At 42.1% G+C, this 15,416-nt stretch overlaps 1 protein-coding gene and 1 long non-coding RNA gene across 2 annotated transcripts in view; one reads left to right on the top strand and one right to left on the bottom strand.

Annotated features, from left to right (window-relative positions):
- Nucleotides 1-14,562, bottom strand: part of Ppp6c (protein phosphatase 6 catalytic subunit) — a 34,530-nt gene extending 19,968 nt beyond the window's left edge. Inside the window, exons 1-2 of the mRNA XM_028856769.2 lie at nt 14,349-14,562; nt 1,269-1,364 (exon numbers count right to left, since the gene is read on the bottom strand). Of these exons, the coding sequence (XP_028712602.1) occupies nt 1,269-1,364; nt 14,349-14,423 (171 nt within the window). The 5' untranslated portion in view covers nt 14,424-14,562. The remainder of the gene's footprint in view (nt 1-1,268; nt 1,365-14,348) is intronic.
- On the top strand, nt 14,434-14,930 carry LOC119087822. Its single transcript, XR_005091285.1, has 2 exons — nt 14,434-14,525; nt 14,737-14,930. It is a non-coding gene; the product is annotated as an uncharacterized LOC119087822 (long non-coding RNA).
- The last annotated feature ends 486 nt before the right edge of the window (nt 14,931-15,416 follow it).

Genomic DNA, 15,416 nt, shown 5'->3' with positions numbered 1-15,416 from the left:
AGGCATCTTCTGAGGCCAGGACAATGTGGCACCATCCCTGAAATGGCCTTTGCAATCCGGAAAAGGTACAATGCCCTTTTCTTTGAAGGCAGCTGAACAGGCAGTGGGCTGATGGCTTCTGTTGTGCAATGTAACAGCAGCTGAAAGCTCATGCCTCTCGATAATAGAGTGGCATTTAATAGAGGGATGTGGAGAAGAAGGGGATGCTGAGATGAAGCCATATATACACAGTCAAGAAGAATGGACAGCTGAAGCAAAAGTTCTAGAATGTTAGGATTCTGCCACTCCAGCTATATGACTACACATGTGCCATTCAGTAGCTAAGCAAGGGGTCTTACATCTTACATCATCAGTGCGCAGCATGGTCACGCAATCAGCGCATGTGTGGTGTAGCTCCGTAAGCCCACTGCGCATGTGCAGGGGAATCCTTACAAAACCGGACATAGACTCCTCCCTTCTTTTCTGCTCTTTCTTCCCTCTGCCCCTCCTACATTTGTCTCTGCCCCAGACCTGGCCAGAGTCTGTCTCCCCTTTCTCCTAATAAAGCTCTGATACTGGGTTTTGTCATGCCTCTGACCTTTCCTCGCACACTAACAGCACCGCATATTTAAAACCAACAATTACCACCTGAATTCCAACTCCAGGAGATTCAACTCCTCTGGTTTCTATGGGCGTCTCCACACACATGGACATTACATAACATACACACACACATACACACATGCACACTTAAAAATAATAAAATAAAAAAATGAAAAAAAAAAAAAAGCCAGCAGGTATTCCAGGTCCTACAGTGCCAATGAAAAAATGAACTAAATCTTTTTCATCTCATTCTTTTTAGTGACTTGCTACAAAAATCTTGCAATAATTTATTTTTCTTAACTTTTGCTATTCTCATTCTCACTAAAGAAATGATCAGATTCTAATAAGACATTAATGAGTGAACAAGGAAAGCACTTAAAACCAAACCATCTCCTGTTAACTATAATTATTATGAGTGTCTATGTTATATTTTGCATCTTCCACCATAATGGAACACCCCACAATGTTCCACAGAACACAGCAGTCTATACATTTTACAAGAGGAATTCAAAGTTCATGAAATATTTGACTACTGCTTTTATTTGCCAGTACAGTGAACCAAGAACCACACATCGCATGAAAACACCACCTTAATCACCAGCTAGATTTTGTTTTATTTTGCAGCACAAGTTAGAAACAAATGGGCACTGACCCTACAAAACCTAAAACTTCCTTATGAAATTTACCTGTCCATGTATGTCCCCACACACTGTTACTGGTGTTGACACTGGCTGAACATTCGACTCTTCCAAGAGCAGATCGCAAACATAGTCACACAGCCGCTGAAAGGAGAGAGGGAAGAAAATGTCAATTTTTACAACAATATTAAAACTAAGGGTCAAATAAAAAATACAAGGACTAATATTTAGAAAAACTAAGTCTTCTTTAAAAAAATAATTTATGTGCCATGAGTATTTTGCTTACATGTACCACTTGTATGCCTGGTGCCTAAGGAAGTCAGAAAACACCCCTTAAGCTAGAGTTAATGTGAGCAGCTTTGTAGGTGCTGGGAGCTAAACCCAGGTCTTCTATAAGAGCAACAAGTGTTCTTTACCACTGATCCAACTTTCCAGCTCCCCCAACCTCAAGCCCTTTCTTTTTGATAGGTAAGAAAAGTGTATCATACATTCAAACAACAATAAAAAGAGATTTTTTTTTTTTAAATTAGCAGATAAAAGCACATGCCTGGGGAGAAAACAGGACCCTGCCCAGCACCATTAAGACTGAGCAGCAGAAAGACACTCATGCAGCTGCCCACCTGGGACAGCTAAGAGGAAACATGACTGGTGAACAAATATATGATGGGGTATGGGAGAGAGACAGAATTCATATCCTGTGGGGAGAGGCAGATCTGAAGAGGTGAAGGTGGTGAGGAGACTGAGAAGGGTGGCCTGCTTGCCACCTGCCTGGGTATGTGGCCCTACCATAGTGGTTGTCTGTGTTTACGTCCATGACTCCTGTTACCACTGAAGGCTGAGAGGGTAGGGCTGCACAGAGTTGACCCTGCCCCTCACTGGCAGCAGCACTCTAAAGCTGACCCGGTACACAGAGGTGCAAGGGACCTGGTCCTGCGAGTATCAGAGTGAGAGAGCTGGTTCTGCCAGTCCCCCTACCTACCACATGGTGGGGCAGGTGAGGGAAAGATGCTCTCCCCACCTCACCCCTCTCCACCTGTGGCAGGCCGGTGAGCTGACCCAGCCTCTCACCAGCTTCAGCACTCTGAAGAGCTGGCCCTGCACCTTGCCTGGGCAATACAGTAGAGTTGGCCCTGGTGGTGTAGGTGTGGGTGAGCAGGCCCTGAGGGTGTGAAAGCAGGAGAACTGGCCACGCCCCTTGCTGCTTGTTGCTTAGGGTGAACTAGCTGGGGCAATGCTGAAGAGCTCACCCTGGTGGTGAGGATGGGGGAAGAGCTGGTGGGCTGACCAACCCTGCAACCACCCAGGCCCAGAACCAGGAGTATGAGTTGGCCCATCCCAGCATCCACCCATCTATGATCTGCTGGAGCACGTGAAGGGACCGGTCCTGAAAATCTAAAGCTGCAGGATCTCCACAACACAGGCCAACAACAGGATATCCAAGAGGAGTTCTAGTAAGGGCCCAATTTCAATAATGCAGCAGAAACTAGAGGCCTTGAAGCAGACCAATGACCCACTGTAATGAACACTTGCAAGCAAAGATATATGATATGGACCAAAGGGTATACTGTGTAACACTACAGCTTCCACGATGAGATTTTTTTCTTTTCTCTTAATTTTATTTATTTATTTATTTATTTATTTATTTATTTATTTATTTATTTATTTATTTTTTGTGTGGGGATGGTTGCAAGGGCAGAGGGCTGATATGAAGGGATGGGGAGATAAATGGGATGAAGATGCATGATGTGAAAACCACAAAGAATTAATAACTTAAAAAAAAAAGCACACACCTGTAAATTGCACTGTGGGAAGAAGCAGGAGGATTAGAAATTCAAGGCCCTCCTCAGCCTACACAGAGAACTCCAGGCCAGCCTGTAATATACTAGACCTATCTCCCACCTCCAAATTAAAAAAAAAAAAAAAAGGTAAATTAAAAGTGTGTATTCATCATATGACCCAAGAACTGTACTAAGTTCATATAAAAATTGTGATTCATTTGTATAACATAGACTACTGCTCTAAAATGAACTACTGCCACACAATAACCTAAATTAATTTCAAGGGATTTACACTGTCAGAAAAGTATTTGAAGCATACCATATGATTCCATTTACATATAATTATTTTGCTGCTGTTGTTTGATAGGGTTTCATGTACCTCAGACTGGCCTCAATTAGCTGTGCACCAGACTATGAACCAATCCTCTGCCTTTACTTCCCAAGCACTAACATTATAGTATAACACCAAACCTAGCTATAAAAATTACATTCTTAATCATTGAACCATTTCCCTAGCCCCTACATAAATTTCTTTAATGAAAAAAATCATAGACATGAAGAACAGGGGCCTAAAGATCAGGGGCCATAGAGTTGGTTCAGCAAAATGGGGCACTTGTTACCCAGCTTAACAACCTGAGTTCCATACTTGTGATTCATATGATGGAAGGAAAGGACCAATAAACACACATAAGCACATAATAAATAACTAAAAATGTAATTAGAAAAAAGAAAGAGCCAGGTATGGTAGCACACACCTTTAATCCTGGCACTGTAGGGGCAGAAGTAGAAGGACCTCAGTAAGTTCCAGGACAGCCTGGTCTATACAGAGAATTCTAGGCCAGCTAGGGCCATTGCCTTAGTTAAGGATTTTATTGCTGTGAGAAGACACCATGACCACGGCAACTCTCTTTTTTTCTTCTTTTTTCAGACAGTGTTTCCCTGTGTAGCTTTGGAGCCTGTCCTGGAACTAACTCTGTAGACCAGGCTGGCCTTGGACTCAGGGAGATTCGCCTGGCTCTGCCTCCTGAGTGCTGGGATTAAAGGTGTGCGCCACCACTGCCCGGCTCATGGCAACTCTTATAAAGAAAAATTTAATTGAGGTGGCTTGCTTACAGTTTCAGAGGTTCAGTCCATTATCATCATGATAAAAAGCATAGCAGCGTGCAGGCAGATGCGGTGCTGGAATAGCTAAGAGTCCTACACCTTGTAGGCAATACCAAATTCCATCAAGTTTCCAGCATTTGGTTGCCAGCCTGGCCTACATAGTGAGTTCTAGGTTGGCCAGGAGCATACAATAAGACCCTGTTTCAAAATATTAACTAAATAAAATAAAATCATCAAAGAAAGAGATGACTTCGGTGTCTCACAACTCCTGTGTCAATCCTTGGGTAGAAGCTCTCCTCTGAGGCACAGTTACAGGTACTTTGCTCCCAAGAAGGAATGAGGAGAGTCTGATAAATATGTTCTCTGCCTTGGGGTTTGTCAGCATGTTTTCTTTCTTTTATGTTCTTTTCACGTATCTTGGGATTGCCCTGGATTACTTTTGGCTTAAATTTTATACAATCTGATTTATAAACATAATTATGGATTCTGTTCTAACTGCAGAAAGGGGTGTTTTTTACTGGAGAAAAGCATTAGGTCTAGAGTAGCTCTCTCATTTAAAACATGTATGCACCTCTAGTCTGTAAATGGAGTTTGTCTAGCTAACAGTTCTTAAGTCTAGAACAGTACAGCAAACTGTGGTCAGATCTTGGTCTCATTGCTAACTTCACTCTATGACCTCTCCTAAGTAGCTTAAGCTTACAGTGAGCTTCAAGTGTTTCAGAGAGAAACAGAGGATAATAAAAACATAATAAAAACGTTCTTCATAAGTAAACACTTGGGCAAAGTAGCCTTAAACACATTGCAGAAGAAAGAATGCAGAACAGGGAGAGCCTGAGTGAAAGTGCTTTTCACTGTGGGCAACACTCAGTACTCTGCCACCTCCTAGGGGAGATCACATTTCAGAAGATAGAACTATGAAAAGTTCATTGCTTGCTAAACACTGCTTAACACATTAGACTGCAAATGCCTCTTTTCATTAATATGGGAGCCTAACATAATTTTAGTTAACATAGTGATTTCCTTGGCAGGATTGGGTTGCAGAAGGACTTAAAAACTGTACTAACTTTATCTGATGGGGGGAAAAAAAACCCTGTAAAATTTACTAGACTAATTTTGGAAAATACTGATATTAAAGTCATTGACACATCAGTTATTAAAACATATTCTAAGGCCATTATAATTAAAGTAGTATGATAAAGGAATGAAGCGATCACTACAATATAAGATTTTAAAAACAAATGCAAGCACAAAAAGTTTAGAATATACTTAAGGCAGGGCTAAGGATGTAGCTCATTCAGCAGAGTATCTGCAAACACATGCAAAGCCCTGTGCTGGATCCTCAGCACCCTATAATCCCAGTGCTTGGATGTAGAGACAGGGAATGAGGACTTCAAGGACATCCTCAACTATATAGTTGGAGATCAACCTGGGCTATTTAAGAACTTGTCTCAAAGAAACAAAAAATAAGTAAAAACTAAAAATAATGAATAAACAAAAATCACTGCTTGAGTGGTTGACTTTAGTTTCAAATCTTCCTTCCTCTTTTTTTTTTGAGATAGGGACTTTTTAGAGCCCTGACTGTCCTGTAAGACCAGACTGGCCTTGAACTCAAAGAGATCTGCCTGCCTCTGCCTCCTGACTGCTGGAATTAAAGGCACACATCACCATGTCCAGCCTTAGTTTCATTTTTTAAAGTCATTAAATTAACTTTGATTTGGGATTAAGGCAGAATTTTAACAATTTCTGAGACAGTTCTATCATTCTGTAATATGTAAAAATATAGTGGCGTTCTCATCATTATAAAATCAAAATGTTTATCAATGCTGAAAATGTTGTCTTACAGTATCAAATATTCAGCCAAGACTTATAAACTTATAGACTTATAAACAAGCACATCCATTTTATTAGTATGCAAATTTCCTTCCATTTTAATAAGTGATAAAATTACATGGATACCAAAGGACTCATTTTATTATTATTAGTAGTAGTAATTTTGTTTTTTGAGACAGGATTTCTCTGTGTAGCTCTGCTTGTCCTGGAACTCGCTCTGTGGACCAGGCTGGCCTCAAACTCAGGGATCCACCAGCCTCTGATTCCTGAGGGCTGAGATTGAAGATGCTACTTCCACACCTGCCTGGCTTCCAAGGACTTCTTTTAAAGTAATTTTTAGCTGGGCGGTGGTGGTGCACGCCTTTAATCCCAGTACTCAGCAGGCAGAAGCAGGCGGATTTCTGTGAGTTTGAGGCCAGCCTGGTCTGCAGAACGAGATCCGGGACAGACACCAAAAACTACACAGAGAAACCCTGTCTTGAAAAACAAACAAACAAAAAAAAAGTAAAAATGTCTGGCTATACTTATAGACCTGTATACCTGGGGTTTCATAAAGCTCTTGGACAAAAAAGGGTTGTTGGGTGAGAAAGTTTAAGAAGGCCAGTCTTCACCTCATCATACTACCCTCCTTTTCCACTGTTTTTTTTTCCTCCCCCAAATTATACTTTATTGCCATGCAATCAATCTGTAGTAACAGGTTTTCATTATTGACTAAAGTCTCTATGGAGCTTGTTACTGTGTGAATTATAAACAAGACACACAAGATACTGTGACCAAACAGTAGCCTTTAGGGAGGACCTAGGAGAGGAATGCCTCTGTTCCCTCTTTCAGGGTGATTTCCTGAGTAGCTCTTGGTTTTTATCATCTTAAAAACTTTAGTTCTAAAATTAGTCAGCTTCTAGAATGCTTGTGTCTAACCTTTAGGAAATGACCTGGTCATTGAAGCTTCTATTTTATACTTTCACTGCTGTCTCCATCTTACCTTATTTTTTGACTTGTTTTTCCTTTATTTATTCTATTTTACTGTTCCATTGAGCACATCTTTGGAAAATACCGCTATCCTTTCTGTAAGTTATCATTTAATAAACATTTTGAAGCAGATCACAATCCTGAGTGGAATTCTGAAAGGCTCCATGGTTCCCATATTCTAATATGCCAGAATTTATGCCCAACTGAGGCTGGATCTCCTAGTCTGTAATGACTCCTGAACTGCTAGTCCTGACTAGTAACTGGTCCACACTCCCTGCACCATAAACTAAAGAATGTCAACCAAGAAACTTTGTCAATCTCAAAGGCTGAGTGTCTGGAGAAGACATGTCAACTAATTAAGCAGGATCCTTAATCCTTCATCCAACCCAGGTATGATAACTAGAGTACAATTTTAACTGCTTCCTATGAATGCTGGTTCTGCAGATCCAAATGAGCATTTCGACAGCAATGTCCCTAAGCCAAAGCACTGCCTTTTATCTCTTTGATTCAGCAGGAGCTCAGTGGCAGAGAACTGCCTAACAATCAAGGGGCCCTGGATTCAATCTCTAGTACTACAAAGCAGAACAAATAACAGAAGTAGCATGTAAGTTCCTACCAAGTACCCACAAAATAAAGAAAAGTCTATGAAACTTGAGTATATACCCTTTGCAGCTCAGCAACTGCACTTGCAGTGGCCTCACAGAGCCCAGGCACACTGTGGATAAGACACAGGCTACCCTTCTCCCAAAGCCTTCAGAGCTTTGCTGTTCAAAATGGTCACAATCTAAAAAAGATTCTCTGTCTTATCTTAAATTCAGGGCAAATTATGTTCCTCTCCCTATCATATTCAATTAATTTTTAATCCTCAGACAGTAACATATTCATGGCCCCACTCTCAGGAGATCTTATTTCTCTTCTCTACTTCTTCCTCAAAACATACATGGACTCCCGTTCGATCCTCTGCCCCATCTCCCTGTTCCCTCTTGATCCTCAAATATATTGCTCTTTTCTGTCTGTTTGAGATAGGGTCTCATGTGGCTCAGGTTCTTTAGGTAGCTGAAGAAGACCTTGAACTTGTGACCTTCCTGCTTCTACCTTCTAGGTGCTGGTATTACAGGCCTTTGATATTACACCTGTTTTTATGACAGTTATGCCCCATTCCAATCCAAGGTCCACAAATGTTGCTAGAATACTATTTCTAAAACCTCCCTTTTAGAAATCCCTCAAGAGGCCAGGTGGTGGGTGGCACATGCCTGTAATCCCAGCACTTAGAAGGCAGAGGCAGGTGGATCTCTGAATTTGAGGTCTGCCTCATCTACAGAGTGAGTTCCAGAACAGCTACACAGAGAAACCCTGTCATGGAAGAAAAAGAAACAAAACAAAAAACAAAAAACAAACAACCAAATAAAAAACAAAACAAAACAAAAAAAGAAAAAGAAAAGAAAAAGAAATCCCTCAATAGTATTTCTTCAGAATAATCAGAAAAATCCACTCAGACATCTTCAAGATTTTGTCGGATTCTTACCACATATATCTCTATAGCCAAGTATAGAGGCCCACACCTTTAATCACAACACTTGGCAGACAGAGGCCAGTAGATCTCTCTTGAGTTCAAGGCCAGCCTTGGCTACCTAGCAAGTTCCAGGCCAGTCAGGGCACATAATGAGACCTTGTTTCAAAAATAAGAAGAAATAGAATGTATCTCTGTAATAGTTTGCTCTAAGTTGATGTTTCCTTTTAGTTAGCCACATTTTAACAACATCTCAAAATCACATTTTTCTAGTATTCACAAACATTTTGGGGACAGGGATACAGGCGTAATCAGATGCATACCTGTGATCTCAGTACCAGAGAGGCAGAGGCAGGAAGACTGCTGTAAATAATGCTAGCTGTAAGATGAGACCTAGTCTCAAAAACAGAAAATGAAACTCACATTCAAGGCCCTGTGTTTAGCCTTCTATTAGAGCACCTGCCATACTGTATGATCATCATCTCTTTCTCTTTCCAATCTCTTATATTGAGAGATGTCCAAAGGGAGAGGGATACATCTAAAGTCTACCCTTGGTACTCACATGACTTACTATTTGACACAAGGGGCTACTTAAGGAAATAATTAGGCATGGTGTTCCACACCTCTAAATTCAGTACTTGAAAGATGGACACTGGAATATGGGGAATCAAGGCCAGGTTTAGCCACACCAAAAGTTTAAGACTAACCTAAGCCTGGAAACCTTTCTTAAAATACACGCACGCACGCACGCACACGAACAAGCTAGATAGATAAACTTGGTAATAAGAGTTCTTTTTTGGTATGTGCAAGGCCCTGGTTTCTGTGTCTCTCTTTCACACATACATCTCATAATGAAATTGGTATAAATATTCATTTTACCTGTTTTTAAAAGAGATTTATTTTTATTATTTTTAAATTGTGTGTGTGTGTGTGTGTGTGTGTGTGTGTGTGTGTGTGTGTGTAGGTCTGTGCACGTAAGTGCAGGCGCCCAAAGAGTCAAGAGGTGTTGGATCCCTCTAGAGCTGGAGCTATAGGCAGCTGTGAATCATCCATTGTGGGTAAAGTGTTGGGAACCAAACTCAGGTCTTCTTTCTGCAACAGCATCAAGCTCTCTGAACTGCAGAGCTACCTCCCCAGCCCCAAGATATATTTTATTTTGTTATTTTATTTGAAACAAGGTTGTGTTGTTGAAACAAGGCCTGGTTAGCCTTGAACTCAGGAGATATGCCTGCCTCTGCCTCAAGTGCTATGACTGAAGACATGCACTATCATGGCTAGCTTTATTTTACTTTTAATCGTGTGCGTATGTTGAGAAGTGGTATGCACATATAAGCGAAGATTCCTGAGAAAGGCAAAGTGAGTGTTGGATCCCCTGTAGCTGGAATTACAGGTGGTTGCGAGCAGTACAGTCTAGGTGCTGTAAACCAAGCTCAGGTCCTCTACATGAACAGTACACACCCTTAATGGTATCTATCTCTCCTATCTCTCTCTTTTTTTTAATATGTTTAAAAATGTAGCTAACTATAAAATTGAAGGCATTATGTATATATTAGGCAGAATTACTACAGAATATTTTAGGATGACACAGGAGATTATGACTCTGAAGCCAAAAAGACAAACAAGACACCAGACATTATAAAAAAAGGGTTTAGAAAATATTCTTCTAGCAATACACAAAAAAGCATAATGTGGCCTGGCATAGTGGCCAGACAAGGTGATGCACACATGTAATCCCAGAACTAGGAAGGCTGATGCAGTAACTGCTGTGAGTTCAAGGCCAGCTAGGGCCAAATAGGGAGACCCTGTCTCAAAAAACCAGAGAGAGAGAGAAAGAGGAAGAGAGGAAGAGAAGAAGAGAGGGAGAGAGGGAAGGAAGAAAAAAAGGGGGGGGGAGAAGAGGGAGGAAAGGAGGGAGGAGATAATCTCAATATTATAGCTATAGAACCCTTCCTCACTTTTTATTTTTTTGAGACAGGGTCTCAAGTAGCACACATAGGCTACCCTCAAATTTGTTACATAGGTAAGGATGGCCTTGAAGTTCTAAACCTTCTGCCTCTGCCTCCAGTTCTGGTTTTATTCATTGCTGGGGATCAAGTCAAGTGCTCCATTTATTCCAAGCAAATAGTCTACCAACTGAAGAGCCCTTTCCTTCCCCAAATATCTTTTTTGAGATTTTATTCATTTTTATTTTATGTGTTTGAGTATTTTGCCCGAATGTATATCTGTGCGCCATGGACCCAAGGAGGCCAGAAGTGGTCACTGGATCTTCTGGGGAGTTATAGATGGTTGTGAGTTGCATTGTGGGTGCTGGTTTTGAACCTAGGTGTTGTTAACCTCCGAGCCATCTCTCCAGAATTAAGCTTCTCCCCAAAATTAAGGGTAAAAAAGGTAAGAATTTACAGGACTCAGGTTATAGCTTAGTGATAGAGGTTTTGCCTAGCAAGCACAAGGATCTTTCCGGTAATATTAAGTGTCTCCAATTATTTCTCTTTTTCCTCTGACAGAATCTTTTATTTTGGTATTAAGACCTCAAAAAAGACACTGCTAGGGGCTGGAGAGATGGCTCAGCAGTTAAGAATACTGGCTGCTCTTCTGGAGGATCTGGTTTCAATTCTCAGCACCCACATAGTAGCTCACAACCATCTATAACTCCCCAGACTCTCTCCAGTCCCAAGAGAACCCTCTCATGCTCTGCATGCATATGGTACTCAGACATAGATGCAAGTAAAATATCTACATACAAAAAATAAAAATAAATAAAAATCACACAAATTTTTTTCTTTAAGAATTAAGGCTGGAGAGATGGCTTAGTGATTAAGAGCACTTGTTGATTTTGCAGAGGACCTACATTCAATTCCCAGCACCCACATGTTGGCTTGCAACCACCCAGAAACTAATTCCAGAAGCCCTCTTCTAACTCCCTCAGACACCAGGTATGCACATGATACAGATACATACATCAGACAAAACATTCATACACATAACATAAACTCCCCCAGACTATTTCCTTGGCTTACCTATTTTTAGTTTGTACTTTATGCCAAGGAACACAAAATTGAGTTTCTTTTCTTTATCTATCTATCTATCTATCTATCTATCTATCTATCTATCTATCTATCTATCTATCTATATTTGAGATAGAATTCCACTGTGCAGCCCTGATTGGGCTGGAACTCACTATGTAGACTAGGCTGGCGTGAAACTCACAGAGATCCACTTGCCTCTTCCTTTTGAATGCTGGGATTAAACACATCTGCCACCAAGAATGACTAAAACTGAATTTCATAAACACTAATTCCAACACTTAGACGAGTGAGGCAGGAAGATTGCAACTGCAGCTAGCTCAGGGTTAGGCTGGGCTACATAGTTGAGTTCCAGTCAAGACTGGACTACAGGGTAAAACCTCAACAAATAAGCAACCAAGCAAACAAAAAATATACTAGAGACTGGAAGCACAAGCAAATCAATATGATAAAACTGTTTCCAGAAAAGGGTGGTGGTGGTGAATTCTATGGATATACAGAAAATTTAGAAATTTTTCCTCCTGGTAGTTAAGAAAAAACTTAGGGGAAGTGTGTGGAAGTCTAGTGAGAAACAGATATATGTGGGGCTGGAGAAATGATGAAGTGGTTAAGAGCACATACTACTTTTGTAGAGGACCCGTGTTCTATTCCCAGGCCCCATGTCAGGATGCTTACAGCTGCCTGTAACTGCAGCTCCACAGAGATCTAATGCCTCTGGCCTCTGAGGGTGTCTGCACATACCTCTAGAGACACATGGTGAAACTCTGAGTTCAAGGCCAGTCTGGTCGATAATGAGTTCCAGGCCAGTTAGGGCTACACAGAGAAACCCTGTCTTGATAAACAAAACAAATAAATAAATAAATCACACAATAGGAGAAATGGCTCAGCCATTAAAAGAGCTTACTTCTCTTGCAGAAGACTCAGGTATGATTTCTAGCACCAGCACACATATGGTGCACATAAATTCATACAGGTACACATACAAATACATAAATAAAAATAACAAATCTTTTCAACCCTCACACCACAATAAAATAAAGTAAACCACTATTAAGGTAGAAGCAGAACCAGGAGTTCAAGGCAAGCTTGGGCTATATGATATCGTGTGTGTGTGTGTTTGCAAAGCACTAAGAACTTTAGAGATGGCTCAGCACTTAAGATTGTACAGAAGACCAGAGTTCAGTTTCCCTCACTCATATCTGGTGGCTTACAATTGCCTGTAACTCCAGCTCTAGGGTGACCTGATGCCTCTGACCTCCAAAGACACCATGTGCACATACTCTTCCCCACTTCCACAAACACTAATTAAAAATAAATCTTATTTATTTATTTATTTATTTTAAAAAAAGGAAAGAAAAAGAACAGAGCAGCCAGCCATGGTAGTTTAGGTTGCAGCATTTAGGAAGGGAAGCAAGATCGGGAACTCAAGGTCATCCTCAGGTACACAGTGGGTTGGAGGCCACCATGAGCTTTTGTTTTTAAGATTTATTTTTATTTTATGTGTATGACTTTTGCCTGCATGTATGTCTATGAAACAGGTGTGTGCCTGGTGCCTGTAGAAGCCAGAAGAGGGCATCACATCCCTTGAAATTACTTGGAGTTACTGAAGATTACAAACCACCATGTCCTTGCTGGGAATAGAATTTCCAGGTCCTCTAAAGAGCAGCCAGTGGTGCTCTTAACCACTGAGATATCTCTATCTTAAAATCCTATCTTAGAAAGAAAAGACAAATGACTGAAAGATGCAGGTGGCTGAACATGAACACCAACCATGTAACACAGAACATCAATATGTAAGTACAAGTTAGGTACTTTCTTACAAACAGCACATGTGGTCTTAAACATTTTTGCATACTTGTTGACTGATCAACTTCATGTACCAAATGAGACAGGAAAACACACACTGAGCAAAACCTTGCCTAGGAGAAATATAATTCATTAACAAAAAGATAATTTTTTCTTGAAAAAATAAATTGTTTTAAGCCCCTGACTTAAAATTATAAAAACAGCATAAAGAATTCAAATGATGGAGGGTTTATGCACTTACTACACAGCAAATCAAAGTTAATGGAATAAAACTTCATTAGCAACCATCGGATAAACACCAACGGGGACTTAAGCACTAGCTTTAGCAGAAGCAAAACACGTTTAAAAACAGTGGCACACCAACGGCTTGCTTCCTTTACAGTCATTCCTTTAGCACTCTTAACTTGAACTGAGACCTCTTGGAAAACCAAGAAAACGACACTTTGGCTTATACAGGAATAGCTCAGAGATCATAAAAGCATTTGAACTTCTTGATAACCGATCGCTTGTTCACTTAAATAGCTCAACAACGTACTAAGAAATGGGATCCACATCCGAATCATCAGAAGAACACTAACACTTCTAAGAAGCAATTTAGGGGAGTGGCGAAGCAGAGGCGACTTGACACACTCCTAGTACTGTCACACCGATCCCGCCCACCGGCTTCCCACCTCTCAGGGACTTATAACACACTGCGGCCATCCGCGTCCCTGGAGCAGACAGCAGCTCCTGTCACCTCTGCTGGGAGGACCCCATCCCGAGAGCACTGCCCGCTGGGGCTCGGCCGGGCTCCGTCTCCGGGAAACCCAGCGTAAGAGTGAGTCTTTAAGCAAAGCCGCTAGGGCTCGGAGTCCTCAGAGATCAGGGGGTCGCACATCCCCGGGATCTCCCCTCAGGGATCCGCTCCAGCGTTCGGGGAACTCGGGCTGCCCTGGTTCTCGGCGTCTCGCCGCGTCGGACCCGGTCGCCTTACACCGCAGAGCCCCTCCGCCGCGCCAGGACCGGGTGCCCGGTAGGGGTCCGGCCGAGGGAGGAGGGCAGGCTGGCGGGCGCCCCACAGCCGGAAGGGGCTTGCCTCGCAAACAGGACGGCCTCCGGCCCGGCTCACCTTCAGGTCGTTCTCGGGAAGGTACTTGCACTGCCGCGCTATCTCCACATACTTGTCCAGATCTAGCGGCGCCATTTTAGGAAGAACGAGACGCGACGACGGCAGCGGCAGCAGCTGTAGTGCCGGAGGCAGCGGCGGAGGCCGAAGCCGGAACCCTCCTGACGTCACGTCCGACCCGTGAGTGGCGTCTGCGCAGCGACGTCGAAGCCTAACTCGCTTCTTTCCGGGCCGCCACACGGCCCGCGCCCTCTCAGGCGGAACTCCGGGTCTCTAAGAGAACCCGGGGGTCCTGTTGACGAAACCTGCTGGGACCCGTAGCTGTCTGTCGCGGGGCGTGCTGGGATTTGTAGTTTTAGTGAAACCGAATTCTCCTACTCTTCACCTCCAGGAAACCAGATGAAGCTTTTCTGAGGGAAGATTACGAAGACGAGGTATTCCCTGGCTCTCATCCCTACCTAGTAAAGCACCCTGTCAGTATCTTCAGTTAAAGTTAGACCTGGCCTAGACGTGTGAAACAGATTTCACACCCCCAATTCTCTGTCTTGGAAGAAAAGAAAAAAAAAAAAAAGCATTTATGCTAAATTCTGTACAAATACTGGCGCTCTTATTTTACTCTTTAATTCTTGTAAGACTGATAGGAGTGCAAAGCTTTTACGTGTTACTTGCCCCCAAATATCAAAGGAAACAAAAAAGGTGGAGCCTAGACTGGAAAATAGGCTTAATTAAACATATGAGCCCCCACGAGGGAGCAGGAAGAGTTTTGTTGTTGTTGTTTTTTTTACTTTATTTGGTTTTTGTCGTATCCCAGTGTCAAGAACAGTTCTTGGCCAGGTGGCACACTCCTTTAATCCCAGCACTCCGGAGGCAGAGCCAGGCGGATCTCTGTGAGTTCTAGGCCAGCCTGGTCTGCAGCACAAGATCCAAAACAGGCACTAAAGGTACACAGAGAAACCCTGTCTTGAAAAATCAAAAACAAAACAAAACAAAACACCAAAAACAGTTCTTGATACCTAATGTAGCTTTAACACTGGTTTATTTGACAACTGTATATTGAACAGCAACTAAGTA

The sequence above is a fragment of the Peromyscus leucopus genome, chromosome 4, assembly GCF_004664715.2.
Source record: "Peromyscus leucopus breed LL Stock chromosome 4, UCI_PerLeu_2.1, whole genome shotgun sequence".
Taxonomy (NCBI): domain Eukaryota; kingdom Metazoa; phylum Chordata; class Mammalia; order Rodentia; family Cricetidae; genus Peromyscus; species Peromyscus leucopus.
Note: the sequence above shows the minus strand (reverse complement) of the source record. Positions and strands in the feature narration are given on the sequence as shown.